The sequence below is a fragment of the Seriola lalandi genome, unplaced genomic scaffold, assembly GCF_002814215.2.
Source record: "Seriola lalandi dorsalis isolate HSWRI2012SDOR001 ecotype SW California unplaced genomic scaffold, Sedor1 jcf7180002054763, whole genome shotgun sequence".
Lineage (NCBI taxonomy): Eukaryota > Metazoa > Chordata > Actinopteri > Carangiformes > Carangidae > Seriola > Seriola lalandi.
Window position 1 is genome coordinate 550,997 of NW_019525316.1, and position 20,088 is coordinate 571,084.

General features: G+C 41.5%; 1 protein-coding gene across 1 annotated transcript in view; it reads right to left on the bottom strand.

The window, feature by feature from the left end:
- The window catches only part of kif26ba (kinesin family member 26Ba), a 78,437-nt gene that overhangs the window by 13,627 nt on the left and 44,722 nt on the right, over positions 1-20,088 (bottom strand). Inside the window, exons 6-18 of the mRNA XM_023425003.2 lie at positions 13,704-13,919; positions 13,192-13,285; positions 9,723-9,868; positions 9,382-9,498; positions 8,099-8,285; positions 6,579-6,774; positions 3,683-3,854; positions 2,638-2,976; positions 2,368-2,544; positions 1,689-1,827; positions 1,231-1,489; positions 969-1,070; positions 689-816 (exon numbers count right to left, since the gene is read on the bottom strand). Coding sequence (XP_023280771.1) covers positions 689-816; positions 969-1,070; positions 1,231-1,489; positions 1,689-1,827; positions 2,368-2,544; positions 2,638-2,976; positions 3,683-3,854; positions 6,579-6,774; positions 8,099-8,285; positions 9,382-9,498; positions 9,723-9,868; positions 13,192-13,285; positions 13,704-13,919 — 2,272 coding nt within the window. The remainder of the gene's footprint in view (positions 1-688; positions 817-968; positions 1,071-1,230; positions 1,490-1,688; positions 1,828-2,367; positions 2,545-2,637; positions 2,977-3,682; positions 3,855-6,578; positions 6,775-8,098; positions 8,286-9,381; positions 9,499-9,722; positions 9,869-13,191; positions 13,286-13,703; positions 13,920-20,088) is intronic.

The following is a 20,088-nucleotide window of genomic DNA, read 5'->3' on the forward strand; positions in this document are numbered from 1 at the left end:
CTGATGCCACTTTCAAAGCACTGGTTGTGCTCAGATCACTCGGTATGTGACTATATTTTAATATGCCTTTAGCTAGTTACGAGACTCTGTTATTGCCTTGTAGAAGGGTTGGTTTTTAACAGCAATAACATTACTTGCAGAAAAACCAATATGTTAAAAAAGGAAAATTCTAGATATATAATAGAATTGGTGTGGATGTGAATTATTCTCTGTCTCAATCTAAATGGATACAACATTAAATGAAAATAACAAATCTATGTAGAAATGCGTTATTACAAGTTGACATTGGAGTGCTATGCAACTGTCTCTAGTATTTAACTTTAGAAGAAAAATCACACACAGTGAAATATAACCATGACATTTCTTAGTGTGTGGCTCTTTAAAATACTATATAACAAACAATGTAAGAGTCATGTAAACAATGAGTTACTTATGTATATAAGGTAACTTATCATTTTATTTCCAATACAGAGTGGATAAATGTGATGGACTAGTACTAAAAGTTTATTTTGGCCTTAAAACTAGTTTTCAAAAAGAGAATATATGTTAACAAACTGGGAAAACTGAAATTGAAAAAATTAGCTTAAGAGTTAACTTTCAATTTCAGTCATCATAAATATCAAACATGTATTTCAGGCTTTCAGTAGAAACACAATCCTAAAGTATAAACATGTAAAAAGATGCATACTGTCAGAGGTCAAAGCATCTGTGGCCTGGCCATCTTGAGCTAGAGTGTGTGAGGACAGAGGGGGTGTTGCCGGCATCACACCCTTCTGCGTATACACTTTACACCGCTGCGACGGGGAGGACGGAGGCCTGAGAAGGACAAGAATCAGACATTATGGAGTCAGTCTTTAGTGCTTTGTTTATTAGCCATGTCCAACTCCTGTTCATTAAACCTGAATTAAAGGAAGATGTTCTTCCGTCAACATTATTGCCCATTGACACAGTATGCATGTGTAAACCACCTGTAGTCTGAGGTTTTGGTCAGGCTGGCGATGCCGAGGCGTGGTGATCCTAGTGGGCGTGTCTTCGCGTCAGCGTTACTGCACACATTCAGACTCTCACGGCTGCAGAAGAGACAGACAACAAAGGAGACATCATTTCAACTGAAATCAGATACATTCCAAAGGCTAATAGCAACATTTGCAAGAAAAAGGGCTCCGTCCAAGTAAGATTCACAGCTCTTGTTTTTCTTTTCCTTTGGGTAGCAGCACCACCTATCCTCACCTGTCTTGTAGGTGGGAGCCCTTGATCCTATTCAGCGGGCTAGAAGTGATGCTGCTGCTTCCTGTTACACTCCTGGTACTAGTAACTATGGAGGAACCAGAACCCTGAGCAAGGCTGTGGATCATCATCTGTGCCAGCTCTGCCTCCTCCACCACCTCCTTGATCTCCTGCAGCTGCTGGTCATTGGTCCTCCTCCTGGAGGCTGCTGCTGCTGAGGAGAAGGAGAACTGCACAGCACCTTCTATGGCACATGCAGAGCCTGGAGATGTTGCACAAAACAATGCTTTCTGAAGTAGGACCCAAAGGTGAGTTGCAAGAACAATAAGAAGGGAAATGTTGATTTGATGCTGAATTACAAAAGTACTGGAAGCATTGAAAGCCAGTTTTTGGTCAAGTAGGTGACACTGGGATACAAAATTTATATACAGCATATGTATTAAATGAATTGAAGCTTTTACCTGTTTTGGCTTCTGTTTCCAACACAGCAGCAGAGCCGGGAGCAGCAGCAGCTGAGGATGAGACAGCTGAAGATGGACATGGCTCTTGTTTGGCACCTTGTTTGTTTGCTGGGACCTCTTCAAAGGGGAACTTTGCGACCTGAACAAAGGGTCATAGTGATGAAAAGGCTTCATTCTTCATATGAGAATACAACAGTTTGATTTGACTGTTGAAAAAGGAAATTGTCCCCACGTATGTTGCTTTTATTTTGTTATAAGAACACACTGTTATCCAAGAGAACTTCAGTGGTGATGGATGAGAATAAACAAGGTTTTGTACAAACACTTTAAAATAATAAGGTAACACCTTTTCAAATACACATATTTCGTGAAACAATTGAAATCATATGCTTCTTGACATATATAGAAAATAACCACAGCAAACACAAATTCTGACAGCGAGCAAAAGGTTTTTTCAGATACATGCAAAAATGTTAAGCAGATACAGAAAAAACATTTTCCATTTGAATAAAGTGTTCAACTTGTCAAACAACCTGTCAAACTTCAATATATCATTAAATACAGATCCCATCACACTAACAGAGCAATGTAATTTTTCTTTCTCTAATTTGCATCCTAATCTAGGTTTGTTTTTTCCTTGAATAATAACAACAACGAAAGAACAGAAAACTTTCATTACCTCCTCGCTGCCATCAATGCAGTCCAGTCTCTCCTGCAGCTCAGCAAAGGTGTTGCACTTCAGGCACTCGGCTCCTTCCTCTGGGACAGGGGCCAATGGCTGCCCAAGTAGTGACTGAGAGGGCTGGGGCAGGGGCTGAGAGGGGCCACTGGGCTGGTCCTCTGGCTGAGGCGGCACCTGTTGAAGCAGAAATCAGACAGTATGTAATACGTATCCTTCTGAACGCTGCTGATTGTCTAAACTGTGTAGTTGTAAATATATTTAAATTGCCTTGCTCTGGGATCCTGCTGCTTGACTTTGACTTTGTGTTTGATGCTGCTCTGACGTTTTTCCTCGAAGCAAAGCAGGAATAATTGGGACAAATTCTGGTGGTCCCTCGTTGTCTGTCAGCTCTCTGTCCGACACCGCAGCCCCATTCGGGCCAACATAGATCACTGTGTCACATGACTGCTCGCTGCTCGAATACTCGTCAGGGTCACTGGACAGTCGCAGCAGTGGAAGGTCAGAGTCGGTGTCGCCTCGGTGATGGAAAGGACGCAGATGGGTAGGACGGCGCATACGGCCCTCTTCGCAGGAGCTCTCTCCTCCAGAGGAGCTGGAGGTGTATTGCTGCGGAGAGATTGGATGACGGGGGAAGTGAAGACAGAGTAGGGTGGTGAGAGAGAAAATATTCCCTTTTTAGATCTGCAGAGCCTTTAATTGACAGTTCACTCTGGAGTGAGATGGGAAAGATAGAGAGGAGAGAAAAAAGGATGACATCCATGCAGATCCTCGACCAACATGCACCCTACCCAAGTGACCCAATTTAATTATTCTCATCTCTATCCTAGACTGGCACTTTTAGATATCTCATGACTTCAGTTTTCTCTTGCTGGAGCTTTATTTTTAGAGGCCTGAAGCCCCCTCACTTGACCCCCTTTTCTTCTGTTGAACAATTTTGAAATAAGTGTGTGAGAAATGAAAGGTGAGAGAGGGTGTCAGGTGTCAGCAGCACTTTGGACACGTGGTTTTGATGGAAAAAGGGATAGGAGGTGATAAAATGCATGGTGTTTTGAAATCAAGCACAAAAGCGTCATCATTTAAATTAAAGTAAATTCAACTTGTAATGGCTCATGCAAAGCCAAGGTTTTGACATGACATGGACACTGATTAAAAGCCGAACAAGTGACTTATGTTTCCATCTGTCCACGGTACATTACCACTGACTGTAGCTGTGTTTATCTTGAACTTAATGTATGTAAAGTTTTAATTTTATGATAACAAGAGAAATTATTTCCCAATTTTAATGAAGCATCAAGGTTTGATTAAAACTCACCACAGTGACTTTAGTTTTCTTCTTTTTCATGCGGAGGACGCGGGAAGCAATCTGGATGGTAGAAAGGGTTTCTGAGAAATCTCTGGGTGAGGCAGAGATGTGAGCAATCATGGTGGTCCGGCAGTTCATGTTGCCTAGCGACTCCCTTAGCAACATGGTCAGCTTGCTGTCCCTGGTAACGCACATACACTGAGATGTGAGCACTAAAGACAGGTTGGAAACGCACACAGTTGCTCAAACGTGTGACAAAACTGGACGATTTTCTAACAGACACCCACATATGTCTGACATGTGATGAAGGATTATTAACAGCTCGATTTGGTCACAAGACAAGAAGGAGGCTATGGTAATACTCTATGTCATAATGAACACATGAAGCTAACATATTCATATAAATGAAGCTAAAAGATTCAAAAAGCAAAGTTTATTGGTAACTATTGATTATGTTTATTGATTAATGTTGTAAAAACACATGAAAGGTTGCTATTTCAGACTAAATCTCAAAAGAGGCACTCTGGATATTACGCAGTCTAATATTGGAAGATGATCTATCTCCCAGAGAGATTGTACTAGCAGATGGGAAAGTAAAACTAGGCTGTGTGTTTAAGAAAAGACTTTCTCTTGGGTGGGCTACTGCAATCATTCATAGCCTTTTGTGCATGTGTATATGTATGTGTGTGTGTGCGTGTGTGTGTGCTCAGGCCTGCAGGCTGACAGTGAACACAGCTCCTCTGTGGCCCAATACCGCATGCTGCTGTCCCCCTTTTCTAAAAACACAGCCTGCAGGCATGTCTCACACACATATGTGTACATTCACATGCACACAAACACAAATACGCATGCACACACTCCTATCTTGACCTCCTCTTTCTCATCAATGCTCTCTTCCTCTTTTCTCGTCTCCTCTCCTCTTTCTTCCTCTTTCTCAGTTTGCTGCCTCAGGCTTCCTCTCTCCCTCTCGAGCTATCTCTATCTCGCTATATCTCTCCCTGAGATTAATGTAGGTAAATTCATGACTCATGAACTATTCATTTGCCCGTTAATTCAAGTGCTAAAGATGTTGGATTAGACCTTGCACCTCAGCCTGTGCTGGATTTATAACCTCAGATCTACTAGCGAGGACTACTGTATGTAACATGATGCTGTCTACTAAAACTAGCCTTTAATGAATGCAGCTTCCAAATTCCTACATCACCATCATTACAGGAAGCTGATATTAAAGAGTGACCATGAAGTAGACGCAATACAAAACATGTTGTTTGCACGCAGATTTGTACTTACGTATGACTGAACAAATAAAGATAATCTAGAAATTCCTAAAGAGCACTGGAATTTCTATACTTATATTGCTAATATCAAGGACTGCAATTGTCAGACTGGATATTGGAGTACTGAAAAATTGACTGTGTCCCTGAAGTGTGCTGATAGAGTGACATCAATCAAAAACGCAGGGAGCTTTATGACTAAAAGGGGGCTCTGCCAGGAGAGAGAGATGGCAAACCAGATGGGAAGTGGTCTGATTTTGGACAAGGCGCTGTACTGAGTCCCTTATGAGGAGGGTTGGCATTTAGTGAATCTGTGATTAGCATTTAAATCTACATGAGTATGTTGTGGCTGAAACATGGGACCTGCAAGACAGTTGGCAGTTTGGGATCCCACCGAGATGCTCGGATTCTTGCAAGAGCCATAGTGTTGATTTTGTGGTGACAACAGAGACTGTCTGCCTCTTTGGGAAGCTACAAATACATGACAGGGTCCAACAGTCGACTGATCAACTGGCATACAGTCATTGGTTACCCGGCAACAGCACTGGAGCAGGACTGGGGCTGGGATGAGAACAGGATCAGACCCTATTACTAAAAGTAGTGAAGCGCTGGGAGAAAAACTCCTCATTTAACTGTGATGAAATGAATGGAGCAGAATTCTTGGACTGTAGCTGGATTTTAACACATTTCTGCTCAGTGATTTGTGATTCTGAGGTGACTGCTATGTTACAGACTTGCACTCAGCTCTTGGATGTACTGAAGCATCCATTATAAAACCCGTCCAAATCCCCTCACAGTCTGACAACAGTCTGAGTCACCAGTGCCAAACCAGACTCAGCATAGCTTTGCTTACAGCTTCAGTGTTGGGTTGCAGGTTGTTTTGCAATGTAAATGCAAAAGCTGCTGATTAAATTAACCCAGCGAGGAGTATAGAGCTGCACAGCCTTAAGGAGAGTGGCAGAGCAAAGAGAAAGGAGGAAAGAAAAGAGGAATTAACTCAAGGGAAAGGTAGAATGGGGACATTTACAGATTGGTCTGTATACTGTATATACTCTATACTGCATGTGCATACTAAACAGCAATTATGAATTTTTTTCCATTACATGTATTATCATTTTCTGCCAGCATTACCATTAGCTTTGTTTTCAGTCTAAGTCCGTATTATCTCTCCATCTCTCCCCCCTCTCTCCCCTTTGCTCTCGTTGCCAGTCAGTTAACCAGCAAAATGAATGTGATGAATATGTAACAGCAGCTGTTGTTGTTTATAACATTAAGTCCCCAAAACCTGAAGCAACTTAAGAGATCTGATGGCTGCTTTCTTTTCTTCTTCTCCTCCAGCTCCAAAACATCCTGCTATCCTCCTATACTTACCCATCACTCCTCTCCACACTTCTTTTGCCAAATTGGACCTCTCATATTCTCTTCTCCGATTTCTGCTACAGTTTCTTTTTCTTACTTTATTCAACACATCTTCACACATTCTCCTCTCTTTTCTTTTCTTTGCTTTTCCTCTCCTCTCTTCTCCTCTCCTCTCCTCTCCTCTCCTCTCCTCTCCTTTCACACACACACACACACACACACACACACACACACACACACACACACACACACACACACACACAAACACCTACTTGTATGGGATGTGTTTGCTCCCGTTGACCAGGGCCAGGATCACGTTGCCGAGGGCGGATAAAGAAAGGCACAGAGGCGCCGAGCTGGGTGAAGAGGTCTCCCTGCTCTTCCCGCCTCCTCCTCCTCCTCCCCCAAGTACTTTGACATCACAGCTGCCCAGGTCCAACAAGTGGAGGCGACTGCGACCTCCTGACACTAGCAAAGTGGAAAAAATGTTGGGAGGAAAAGGAATGACAGAGGATGGAAGGGGGGTAAGTGTAAGAAACATACTCATGTTTCAGTCTTTACCATAAATGTCCTATTTCATTTTTTAAAAGTGGTCAAGACAGAGGTTGGTTGATGCATGAGGTAAGAAGCACCCATTAGTCTGAATGATCCGATGAAACTGACAATACTTCTGCAGCAGCAGATGTATTGATCTCCTCACAATTGTTATTTCAAGCATCAATATTCATTAATATGAATATAGATAAATATGCATAACCAAATATGCATTAGCATTACAGTATACTGTATATATAGTAGCAAGTCAAAGTCATCATCAACTAATACACAATGTCTGCAGAAGTAAGTTCATCCAAATATTGAATGTAGTCCTCAAATATCCTGAATTAATCATAAGAATGTGTGCCAACAAGGTTGCAGGTGAAGTTGTCTTTATGAATTCTGGAGCAACATACTGGGAATCTTAGTTTTCTAAAGGTTAGGACTGTTAAAAAATGTACTTACAGTGTGTGAGCAGGCATAGCTGTAAAAACAGTGCCTGTTCCAACACTACTTTGTTTATGTCATCCTTAAACATACACATTGCCTGCATGTGATATCTCTGCCTCTCTCATACTCACAAGTACATTCTCTCCCCCTCTCTCTCCCCCTCTCTCACAAACACACACACACACACACAAACACACACATACACACACACACACACAGTGTATACACACTGAAACTAATTATTATCAATGATATTTAGGGAAGACATCTGTCACAGTCTCTCTTTGTCAAACACACTGTCACGCACAAAGAAGCCCACACTACCCCTACATTATCACCTAGTTATTTATATAGACATGAGCGAGTGTGTGATATGACTGTGAATTAATCTAAACACAGGATTTTATAAAGGGATCATACAGTCTGTGACAGGTATGTCTACAACTCTGTCAAGAATTCTCATGCTTAAGCTCCCTGTTTATCCATGGTGACGATCGGTAAATAGATTGATCTGTCTATCATTGTTTACACCCACTCTTTGTTTCGTCCCACATGTGGTGAAGCATTATATTAATAGCAGCAGCATGTTTGTGTCTGCCTTTATCCTGCTACGATTATCTGGGAGACTCACAGCAGGAAATGTGCGATATGATAACAACAGTGCTAATAGTCTGCACCAGTAGAAGCACAGTAGCTGTAATTGTTGTTGTTGTTAAGTCTTATTGTCGACAATTACATTAGAAGAAGTGGCATCAGTAATAACAGTAATAACAGTAATAACAGTGTTGGAACAAACAGCACTTACTTCCTCCTTTTCCTGTCTTTTCCATACGATACTGGTATATGTGTAATGTGAACAGCATGTGTGAGTTTCTATGTTCTTCTTCGGTGGTGTTGGGGCGTTGGCTGCTGTGGCGAGCTGCTATGGCTGCATCCAGAAACCAGGCTGCCTTCTCTGGGGTCGGAGCACGCAGTTCAGACTGGTTCTGAAGCTGGAAAATTTGAGGGAAGAAAGAAAATAGTGTGATTATTGTACTTTTATAGGCATGATAAGAAATTATTAACGAGTGGCCAGAGGACAGAGAGCCAGGCAGGGGGGAGAGTACCACTTAATCTAATCTGGGGTGGTCTCAGTTTACCTACCAAGTTTCCAAACACTGATAATATTGTGTACTAAGAGGACAGATTGGTATATTCTAATAAAGCGTTTCTAATTTGCCTCCAGGTAAATAGATAGAGGGAAGCAGAGATGAGTGAGGCTATCGAGGGAAAGAGAGAGAGAGAGAGAGAGTGTGTGTGTGTGTGTGAGTGGGTGTGTGTGTTTGTGTGTGGTACTACAGCATATCATTACTGATGAGATTATGTCAGATTAGTTAAGGATTACACAGATGTGCTTGTATCAGACCCTGTAATCCTATAAACATATAACTGCAGCTCCAAACACACACACACACACACACACACACACACACACACACACACACACACACACACACACACACACACAGAGCTCACCCTCCGTCATGTTTTTGGCACTCATCCCCATGATACGTAGAAAAGATAGTTATCTTAAAGTGAATGATAATGATAGTAATAGAAAAATAATTATGATGGTGATCATTTAATGTTGTGCCTTTTGTTGTCTGAATCTTGCTCATCAAAGTGGATTGTGTAGCAATTCTAATTAAGTCAACAATGACATTGTATTTTTGAGAGTTCAAGTTATTCTTCCATTTTTTTTCATATCCTCAAGATTTTTGCACTAGACACCATATTTCTTTCTCAGCCAGTCAGAAGTCGCACCAACATTGCACCAATGAACTATTTTAATAAATGCCTAGTGCATTTTTAGATAAAAAGACGTGTTTGTGTAGTGTGTGTGTGTATGTGTGTGTATGTGTGTGTGTGTGTGTGTGTGTGTGTGTGTGTGTGTGTGTGTGTGTGCGCGTGCAAATCCCACAGTAGCTAAGACAACAGAGAACTGCCTGTGGCTAAAAAGACAAAGGTAAAACATATTGATACAAGGCCTGAGGCTGTTCATAAACAATGTGTGTAAATATGTGCACGTGTGTGTGCATGTGTGTGTACCTGCATGCCACAGATGGGGTCCTCACACAGATACACTCCAGGTGACTGTCCATCCTGTAAGCTGCCTGTAGCCACTTCAGACAGCAAGTCCTTAAGGTTCTCCTCTTTTCCCCAAACCTACACACACACACACACACACACACACACACACATATGAACAGTCAACAGATATTACAGTTATAGGAAACAGATGTCATGATAACACTACACTGGCAGCACTGCAGCTCTCTATTGCCATTACTTCTTAGAAAATAGTCTCCTGTCGTTGTCTGTATCAGTAATGGCACCTGTTTAACACTGGCGGCAACATGTCAAATTGAGGTCTCATCGACAGCACTGACCTCGACTGCAGAGACACGAACAGAGAAGCGTGCTCCTGTTTTCTCCTTTCTCTCATTGATGAGTTTAAACAACCAGGAGATGGCACAGGGGATTATACCCAGAGTCTGAAGAGAGTCATCACGGCCAATCATTGTGTAGGATTTACCTGGAAGAGACAGATAGGAAGTCAAAATAGGGGAAGGGGGAAAAGATAAAAATTGGATATCAACAAAAAAGACATGAAAAAACTACTTTGGATGAATAGGTGTGTGTGTGTGAAATGTATGCGTTTGAACATGCATGTGCACATGGAGCATCCAGATCTCTCATTATTCGTCACAAGATCATGATTACACCCTCTACACACACACACACACACACACACACACACACACCTGCTCGAGTTGGAGATCAAACACACACCAACACAAAGCCACATGTCATACAATCACACTGACACAACCGCTTATACAAAGACAGAGGACATCAAAAGCCTGACTCCTGTGATGCAGGGCTCAGAAATGTGTGTGATTTGTTCTGAGATAGGGATGGAGGGGAGGTTGTCAGCTACACTGTAATTTTACATTGTTCTCCCTCAGTATTTCCTGGAGCGATTAGACTTACTGTCAAAACAAAGATGCAGATTTCATGATTTGTCAGAAAACATTTTAAAACCTCGAGGTGAAATAGTAAACACACTCAGCCAGAAGGGTTGCATTTAGTCAGAAAAGGTTTAGTCCATGTGTTTACATCATCATACAACATGTGGTGATCAGCTACATTCAAAGAACTTGTTTAAAAGCAACACTGGGTCATTTACATTTATTTAACTGCTTTACGAGTCGACTTCTTTTCACTTAACAAATCAGATGGACTCAGTCATAATGGCTCTATGTAGTGTCACTATCACAACCGAAGATCACTTCAACAACCCTCCTTTCTCTCTTTTCCCCTTCCAGGCCTGTGTGTATGCGAAGAGTCTTAAATTACACATCGTAGTGAGGATATGTGTAGTTGTTTCCTTTCTATTTCCTTCTCTTCCTACCACAGGCTGTCAAGACATAGTCAGCTAGCTGACTGCTCCACTGACTAACACCACACTGCAACATAGTGATGCTACGCTAAGGGCAATAAAGCAGTGTGCGTGTGTGTGTGTGTGTCCGTGTCTGTGTGGTTGATGTATATTTCCAGTGATTGGTCTCATCAAGCAGAGCTGCCGATGCTGTCAGAGACAAAGTGATCGGAGTGAGAAAGCGTGAGAGAACAAGGCAGCAATGTATCATGAGTTCAAAGACACATGCGTTCACACAGACACACACACAGACACACATCATTACTAAAAGATGATCCATTCGAGGCCAATAATCCAATAACCGATACTAAAATCTATTAGATGTGCTTTAAAGCCAGAGGATTCAATTACATTCCTGAAGTTCATACATTTATTTACTGTATAATTTGGACTTTTATTTAATTTTCCTATTCAATGAAAAACGTATTCATTGTGAGAGTGTGCACATGTGTACATGAGTAGACTTATCTGTGTCTGAGTCCCACATACAGTATGTGTCTACAGCCAAGGGCCACAGAGTTGAAGATAAATGCTCATGTGTTACTTTCCCCATTTTAATTAGAAAAAAGGTAATGCTGTTATAACGCAGCCTCATTAAGATCCATGGCCCTAGGTGAGCTATATCACAAAGAATTATCTCATCTGCTACTACAGCAGCAGCCATTTAAACTGAAACCAGCAAGGTCAGGACTGCTCCATAGCATTAATATAACAATAAAATTGATTGAAAGAGCAAACTGTCTTTGATGGATTTCTCAATTATATAAAAGCACTTGCGGTATCAAAGCCTTAACACTCAGTTGTATCATCGAACACAATCAAACACAGACAATTAGAGGTCTGTTTTGGGGGCGTGTTAGGCATATTGGTTCCAGTCCAATCATGAATCATGACACAGTAGGCCTTTTTAATGTAACAGCATTTGACAGTTGAATGAAAACATGTAAACATGGTGAGATGCGATAGACTGATCTCGACATGCTGTCTGGTGTGTACACCATGTTGGGCTTGTGTCTTGGGAGAGCTGTGGCGATTGTATGTGCATCTGCTGGTTTGATCTGTCCTTCCTGTATCTACTGGGGGGAGCGGTGGGCAGGTTCTGCTATGTGCCTACTCTTTAGTATTCTGGTTTGCATATGTGTCAGAGCCTTAAAAAAATATAGATCTCTTGTCATTACAACTTTGAACTTATTTTCATATTTCATATTTTTATGCTCTATGCAATGAGGGATTATTACTGACATTATAGATCTGCTTACTTCAGTTTTTTACGTGCCTTTTATTGGAGAAAGTACGAAGCATGAAGTGTACAGCAGAGACATGACAGAAAACAAGTGGAGGGACAGGTGGAGAATGACATAGAACAAAGGTCTCCAGCCAGTCGTGCAGTTCACAGAGGTAAACCTGAAGTATTATCTAAACTTAAGTTGATCTGTCTAAACTGCTGCTTGTTTGCTCATGTTTTCTTGCTCCATCGGACCTTTGTTGTAGCAACGTTGCTGTGTTCTCATTTTCAGCAATTACTCTAATGAGTTCAATGTAATTGGCAATGTAAATGGAAACAAAAATGAGACCCATGTTGTAATAAAAGAAAAAATTACTGAAAAATCCTTTAACTGAAAACTGCCCCATGAGATAGACCAAAACTATGAAACATCTAGAAATGAGTTTAGTTTTGTTTAACTACAGATTTGGCAAGGGACAAATTCCCTGCAGCACAACACGGAAGCACAGTGGTTTGCATGTTGGTTTATACAGGAAACGTCATCACTGTTTGATCCAGTAAATGGCTCAACCATTAACACTGAAGTGTTCCCTGCTGAACTACAGCATTTTAACTCTGCCAGCAGTTCAAGGAGACTTACAAACTCTGCCTGGATGTATGAAGATCACAAGCCAAGAAGGATAATGCTGCTTCCATGTACAGGGATAAACACAACAGGGGTTGACCCAGAGCTGAAGAACATGTCAGTGCGCACGAGTGTGTGTGTGTGTGTGTGTGTGTGTGTGTGTGTGTGTGTGTGTGTGTGTGTATGTGTGTGTCTGTGTGTGTGTGTGTGGTGGGTCTTTGTGACACTGCCTGTGTATGGGTTCAGACATGTTGCAGTGTGCAGTGAGAGGTCCTGACCCTTTTTAAGACAGCTTCTCTAAAAACCCAGCTTCAGAGGGATTAGAGCGACAGAAAGGAAGACAGAAACACAGACAGAGCAGACTGAGAATGCTTTCAGCTTCAGTAGACACTAATCCTCTTCTTTCTCTCTCTGGTAGATGAGGGCCAGTGGAGAGACAGCCAAGTGAAAGACTGACACACTGACGGTCAGACACACACACACACACACACACAAACACTAAAGATTATTCACAAGCTGAACACGCTCTGATTTTCTAGCCTGTGTACATGTGTGTGAGAGTGTTACCCAGCTTGGAGTGTCCAAAGCAGAAGACACAGCCATCTGCTCCATTCACCACCGACTGAATCACCTCGGCAACCGTTCCTGCACACACCTCCGCCTAGCAACAGGCAGACAGAGAGAGAGAAATGGAGGGAGATGTAGGAAGAAGGTAAAGAAAACATATAGCTACACATGTACCATTTGAGAACTAGTGTTGTGTTTTTGCCTTTTGTATAAACCATTTCAACCATTTCTAAATGTTTGAGCGGTAGTACGACACTGGCTGTCAAATCTAACTTAGCTGTTTTCATGGTGAACCATGAAAGGTTTTTACATTTGAGTCACAAACAATCTAAAAGTACTTAAAAAAGTAGGACATGGGGAGTCAGTTTGTCACCAGTTTGTTAATACTTAACCAAATTTTCTATTTTTATTTTTTAGGAAAACCTTGTCTCTTAGTGTGATCTCATGACAGGTTTTATATCTAAATCACATCCACATCCTTTGTTCTGTAAAATCACAATCTTTTCTCTTACCTGTGAAGCGTCAGGAGGGAACGCCGCATCAAATGTGAACATCTTCGGGGGGACCTGATTGGCTCCCGCCCTTTTCTGGGAAGCAGCGTTTGGTGTCTGATTGGCTGAAGGGTCCATGATGGTGATTTGCTTCTTCCTGGGATCCACTTTAAGGAAGGAGCTGGACTCGGCTGCATCCGACTGAGACACTGGACACACACGCAACATCACTTTCACCTGAGGGTAAGACACAGGAAACAGACACTTTGATTACTTTTGATCCATTACTATAGAAACCAGTGACATAACACTGTAATCAGGACACACACATACATTCACAAATACAAATAGCCCTCCAGCTAAAAGTCACACTGCAGCTGGCAAGATTGATGCTATTTTAAAAATTCAGCTTCGTCTTTGCAGTTCCTCAGACATCATTTGTCTATCAAACATTGTGTGTAGCACCCCGACGGGATGTGTAGTCTGCTCTTGCTGTTTATGCATATCTTCCTCACTTTGAAAGTTTCCCAACTTTATAGTATGAACAGATTTGAATTTTCTGAAGGATTGTTGCTAGAAGGCATTTGAACATATCTGCACCTTAGCTGCGACAAGACTCCCCAAGAGCCACAACATTCAGCTTTTTACTTCTTACACGAGTATCTACATGCTCTCCCTCTCTCATCACCTCATTTACCCTAAGTGTGTCTCCCTCCCTTCTCCCCTCTCCTCTTTTACCCGTCACTCTTTCGTTATCTCTTTCTCCCTCTATCCTAAATCCCTTCCTTTTTCTCTCCTCACCCACCGTCTCTACCTTCAGCTCACTGCCACACATCAAAAGCCTGAAGTGCTGGAATCCTGTTTTAGCTTTCTCTCCACCTCTCGCTACTCCTTTCCTCCCACTCCTGTCACGAAGTGTTAGCAGCCACAAATTACCGCCTGACAGCTGCTGTTGTTTTCTTTGATATCAGAGAAAGCAAAACGCTGCGTCATCAAATCTGAGTGCACTCCAGAACATTTTAACACATAAACAACCTTCTCTCTGTTAGTTAAAGACGTTTAAAAGTTTGAAGGACTTTCTAGCTGTCTATTATTGTTCTCTGTCTCCTGCATTAGCTCATCTGGGTGAATTAGTCTTCGTCTCTATTGCTCATTTGATCACTGCCTATGTCACTGATTCAGACTATCTCTCTTTCCACGTTTTTCCCCTAAATCTTTCATCTTGCTACACACCACAGCATTATCCAAAAGATTTATTCCAGATTTTACCGACAACTGGGAGAAAGGCCACACCACAGCTACTGTGTCAGTGGAGGGATTCTGAACTGTGTGGGGACAGTCATCAAGTATCTATTTCTAACATCAAGTCAAATACCACAGTTGCCATGTGATTTCTCTGTCTTGTCTTGAAACATTATGTTTCAATCCACACAGATGTTTTTTATTCCATTATTGGTCCAATTCTAATTGAGGCTTTAAATTCCTTCAGGACTATTTGGTCAAAAAAGGCCAGGTCAGTTACTAGTATAGCTACCTTGACCTCACCTTAGAAAACCATTATTTCCAGTGTGCCTTGCATTTATTGCATGTTGTTGCACCTAGCCAAATCTTAAACAAGCAATAAAATATCATATTTCACTGCTGTGCTCTTTCAAAAGTAGAAATCTAATGCTATTATTAGGGAAATGTACATCGAAAGGGTCAAGAGAGGCAGAGTCACAAGCCTGAAAGCACATGTGGATATGCAAGGTAAAAATGTAAAAACAAGGATGCAACAAGCTCAGATTTTGCTCTCTAACATGAATGATGACTAGACTGTGAAATCCGTCTCAGTGGAACTTCATGGTAAATTGGCTCCAGCTTTGAAAACTGGCGGCGCACAACACATAGATTTTTTTGGACAAGACGGTTCAAGGCATGACAGATGCAAAGAACTGGATGTCTAATAAAGAGCATAGGAGCTGACAGTATACATATACAGACTGACAGGCAGAGGATATGCATTTTCTCATCCTTACACTTTTGACATTATGGGTCGACAGAAACTTCACAAGTGCACCATTAGTTTTGGCCTCTGTGAGACTCAGTACCATATGGAGTGAAATTGCAAGTTGACACATTCATGTATGGACCACATCCCAAACTTTAAATGAGGGTGCAGTATCTCTGTGTACGCTGCCTTTTCCCAGTGCATTCTGGGATAGGCATTAGACCTCTAGACCTTGAAAAGGATAAGTGTGGTATATAAAATCAAAAGATGGATGGATATATGGATAATAAAGTGAAACTACTTAAGTATTTCTGCAAGACAATTATGAATCAGCAGGATAATCTCAGCTATACTACACTACTAATGGTATGTTAACTTGATCTGACTTAACAGGGTACATAAGGGGGTTATACTATAAAAAAAGATGTGTGAAATCTATTTTTACGAGTGTCATACCAGGTGTTATCTAAACAAGGTAGGAATTTATGTCGTCAGGGCCCGGAGGTGCGGGTTAGATGAAAAGACTGCTGTGTTTATGTGTCTCCTAAGAGGAAAGGAGAGAGGAGGAGAGATCTTTTGTCTGTTTCTTCTTGTTAGCACAGATGAATCCTCGTCTGAACTGTGATTCTATACTGCACTTCCCATTAAACACCACCTTGGGATTACGACTCGCATGGTGATCCCAAAACACTCCAAACCCCACTGCACTCTGAGGTAGAACATTCAAAGAATAGAAGAAAGACTGTTAATGATTTAAATTATATATTTATTCACTTTCAGATCTATTAGCTGTGAGCAGGGATGTGATCAGAAATAAAAATAAAGTCAGAGACAAGGAAGAAAACGAATGAAAAATATAGTGGATAATTAATTATCCTCCACCGCATTACTGTGCAGCTAGATAATAATAACATACGTACGGATATAATGCAATTTTCTGGAAGAGATTTTAAAATCTTAATCCTATTCGGTACAAATTACTGTATTTGCTATGAATTATTCTATTGCCCAGGGCAATAGAAGGCGACCAGAACAAGGTCATGTCACACTGAACAAACTCACCTCGAATGGTATGTGTTACGAAATAAAAGCATAAAAGCCTGCTGGTAACTAAAACACTGCCAAGTAAAGAGCACAAAGGCAAATAACAGCTCTTACTGTGTTACTGTTTATATGCACATTTCTCTCTCTCTCTCTCTCTCTCTCTCTTTCTCTCTCTCTCTCTCTCTCTCTCTCTCTCTCTGTCACAGACACATACCTAATACAGCACATTACAGGCTTGCCTTTGGTTGCATCATTAAATGACCACAGGCCATTTAGGGGAGTTGGTTCAATAAATTGTGTGAGGGAGCGAGTGTGTATGAGAGTGTTTGTGTTAAAGTCTTTGTCAGATGAAGATAATTGTGTGTGTAAATATAAAAGTGTGTCTCTTGATGATGGTTTCAGATAAACTGAGAATCCACCTGTATACAATAAATATGTAACCTTGGTGACCCAGGTGATCTAAGATACTAAGGCTTACTGTCAGGTCAACAGTTTATGTTAAAAAAAAATCCCATGGCACGGCGTACACACACACACACACACACACACACACACACACACACACACACGATTCAGTGCTATACTCTCTCCTGACCCCAATAAAAGAGCCCATCACATCAGTAAGAGCCTGGGGGAAGGATTTTACCATTGCACGCTTTACAAGGCATAACTCATAAAGTCCCCCCACCCCTGAGAGACCATTTCCTCCTCACGTCTGAGAGTGTGAAAGGTAAGAGGGTTGCCAGTGTTTGTGTATGTGTGTGTGATTGATGTATAAATGGGGCTATAATGCTATTCCTTGTCTGTTTTTTCAAAATACTGAAGGCATATGTGAAAAGGCAAGACTCATACATGGGGCCATTAAACTCCATTCCCCTTTTTTCAGACAATCAAAGCTCTGTGGTGATGACCACCAAACACTGTCAGGGAAACTGATTCATCAGCCAAATGATACCAGCATTAAGGAATGTCACTATTGTTCTGACAGGGAATTTCAAGCTGCAAATGATTAGTAGATCTGTGCTTTTGTCACTTTTGGTTTTCATAAACAACTAAAGACTTTATGCTTTGGTTCTGAACACGACATCGACGCTCAATTAACGCTCAACTGAAGGTTCAAATCTGAGTCAAGCTCAACTGTGTCTGTATATGTTATCAAACCCACAAACCTCTCAGAGATTCCTTCACCTAGTTCCACTGGTGAATCAATACATGAGGCCAATGTGACATGCAGACACACATATGCAGAAAGAACGCAAAGGTAAAGGACTGTTTATTCTGTTTAATGAATAAGAAGTTGGAGAAAAAAGAGTTAGTGCTGTTTGTTTCTGAAAAGAAAAATTAAAGGAAATAGTGTGAGAGAGAAATAGGTCACTGGTTAATAACACAACACTCTCACAATGGTCTCACTGTGATTTCACACTCTGTCCATTTCTCTCTTGAGCCCTTCACATCCCCTCATCTCTCTCTCCCTCCTAAAATTGTTCTCTCCATCCTGCTCTCTCTGCCTCCCACTTTCACAACACACATAGACCTCTCCCTTCTTCTGTCTCTCTTTATGTTTGAGGAAGAATTGCTCAATACCACTGTCCACCCACTCCATCCTCTCCCTGTCTAACTTTCTCTCCCTTCCTCTGAACAAAGGACAAGACAAATCACAGCCTCTTGCTTTTATTTCCATTCTACACTTTCCTCTTCTCATTCACACTTCATGCTGCAGTGAATACAGATGCAAGGTGCAGAGAAGCTGAAGAAAAAAAACAGGAGCGAGAGAGGGTGATGCTAGAGAAGCAAGTTTGTTTTACTTTCTCTGTCTCTGTGTGAATGTTTAAATTCTCATTGGTTTGGAGAACAACGGATATCTATGTCCTGCAGTAATGTGAGTCCAACTGGCTGTGTCTGACCTATAGGTCTGCTGATCACACGTGGAACAGCTTGGGGGTTCATTCCCATGCTAAAGGGTGCATGCTATGACAGATGTTGAGGCAAAGATTCATGTTTTTTTCTGAGAAACTGTTGTGACCCTTCGCACACTCTCTTGGATGTAAAGCTTCCTGTTCCTCCACTTAGTCACAATGAAGACTTTGAGCCAATTACAGTAAAGGAATTCTGCTAAACAGCAACAAACAACCCTGAGCTGGGAGAAGATTGTTCGATAGTCCCTCACAGCAGTGCTTCATTACTATTGGCTGGAAAATCAATAGGAGACTGAGACCGAGCTCTAATTGGCTCCCAAAGACTGCAGAAACACACATCCGTGAAAACACATGTACAAGGAGATAGAGAAAGAGATACAAATACCATGTGGGAATAGCAAGTTCAGGCTTCGGATCAATTCTAATTTATTCATCCCACCTCAGCTCACAATATCGTAAGATCCATGTTGGAAGTACTGCAGAGCTCTTACAACTGTGAGGTTTGACTTTGTGTGTAATTCGACATAGATGAGCCACTATTTTTACCTGAAAGAACTTTCCTGTACCGGTAATGGTGAAACAACTAAGCATTGTGATTTTGGGTAACCTATGAACACTTGACAATCAAACTGTGCACACGCTAACAAAATGAAATGTTCAGCAAAGTGGACATTTGGTCCCCAGCGACTAACAATATAAAAGTCCTAACTTAAGTTATTAACATTGAAGGACAAGGCTGTTGATGGTCTGACATTATTGTCAATTCAGTCAGATTGAATGGGCCTAGGCGGAGATTCACAGATTCAGTATGAAAATCAGAAGGTCCTGAGTGACAGAACATGTTGCTTTTGGTCCATCCCATTGTAAGTATGTGCATACGTGTGTGTGAGTGTGTGTGTGTATTTGTGGCAGTCACATGCTCCAGCAATGTCAGTACTGACAGCATTAATATTTGAGCTACAAGGTGGAACAAAGTGCATACTGGATTCCCATAACAGACTCACTCACTCATTTAGATACAAGACACACAGACATCCAGATAGACATGAAGACACACAAATGCCCGTGGAAAATGCACTTGCACATACTCACTCGTGACACAGACACACACAGCTTGTGGCCTGAGAGGGATCGTAGCTGCTATTAAAAATTGATTAGCTGTCATAGTATCATTTTCCCCCAAGGTCAAGTCGCAATCTGTGAGTGAGTGTGTGTGTGTGTGTGTGTGTGTGTGTGTGTGTGTGTGTGTGTGTGTGTGTGTGTGTGCAAAATTCTGGCTGCAGAGATGAAAGGGGTGGGAAAAAAACTCCCACAGTCTTTCATTGTCATTCAGATATGGAGAAGAGCAGAGAGGGTAGGGATAAAGGGATGGTAGGGAAAGAGATAAGATTTATCCATACAGTAGATAAGAGAGATGTGAAGAGAACAGAAGAGAAGAGAAGCTCCCCATCTCAGC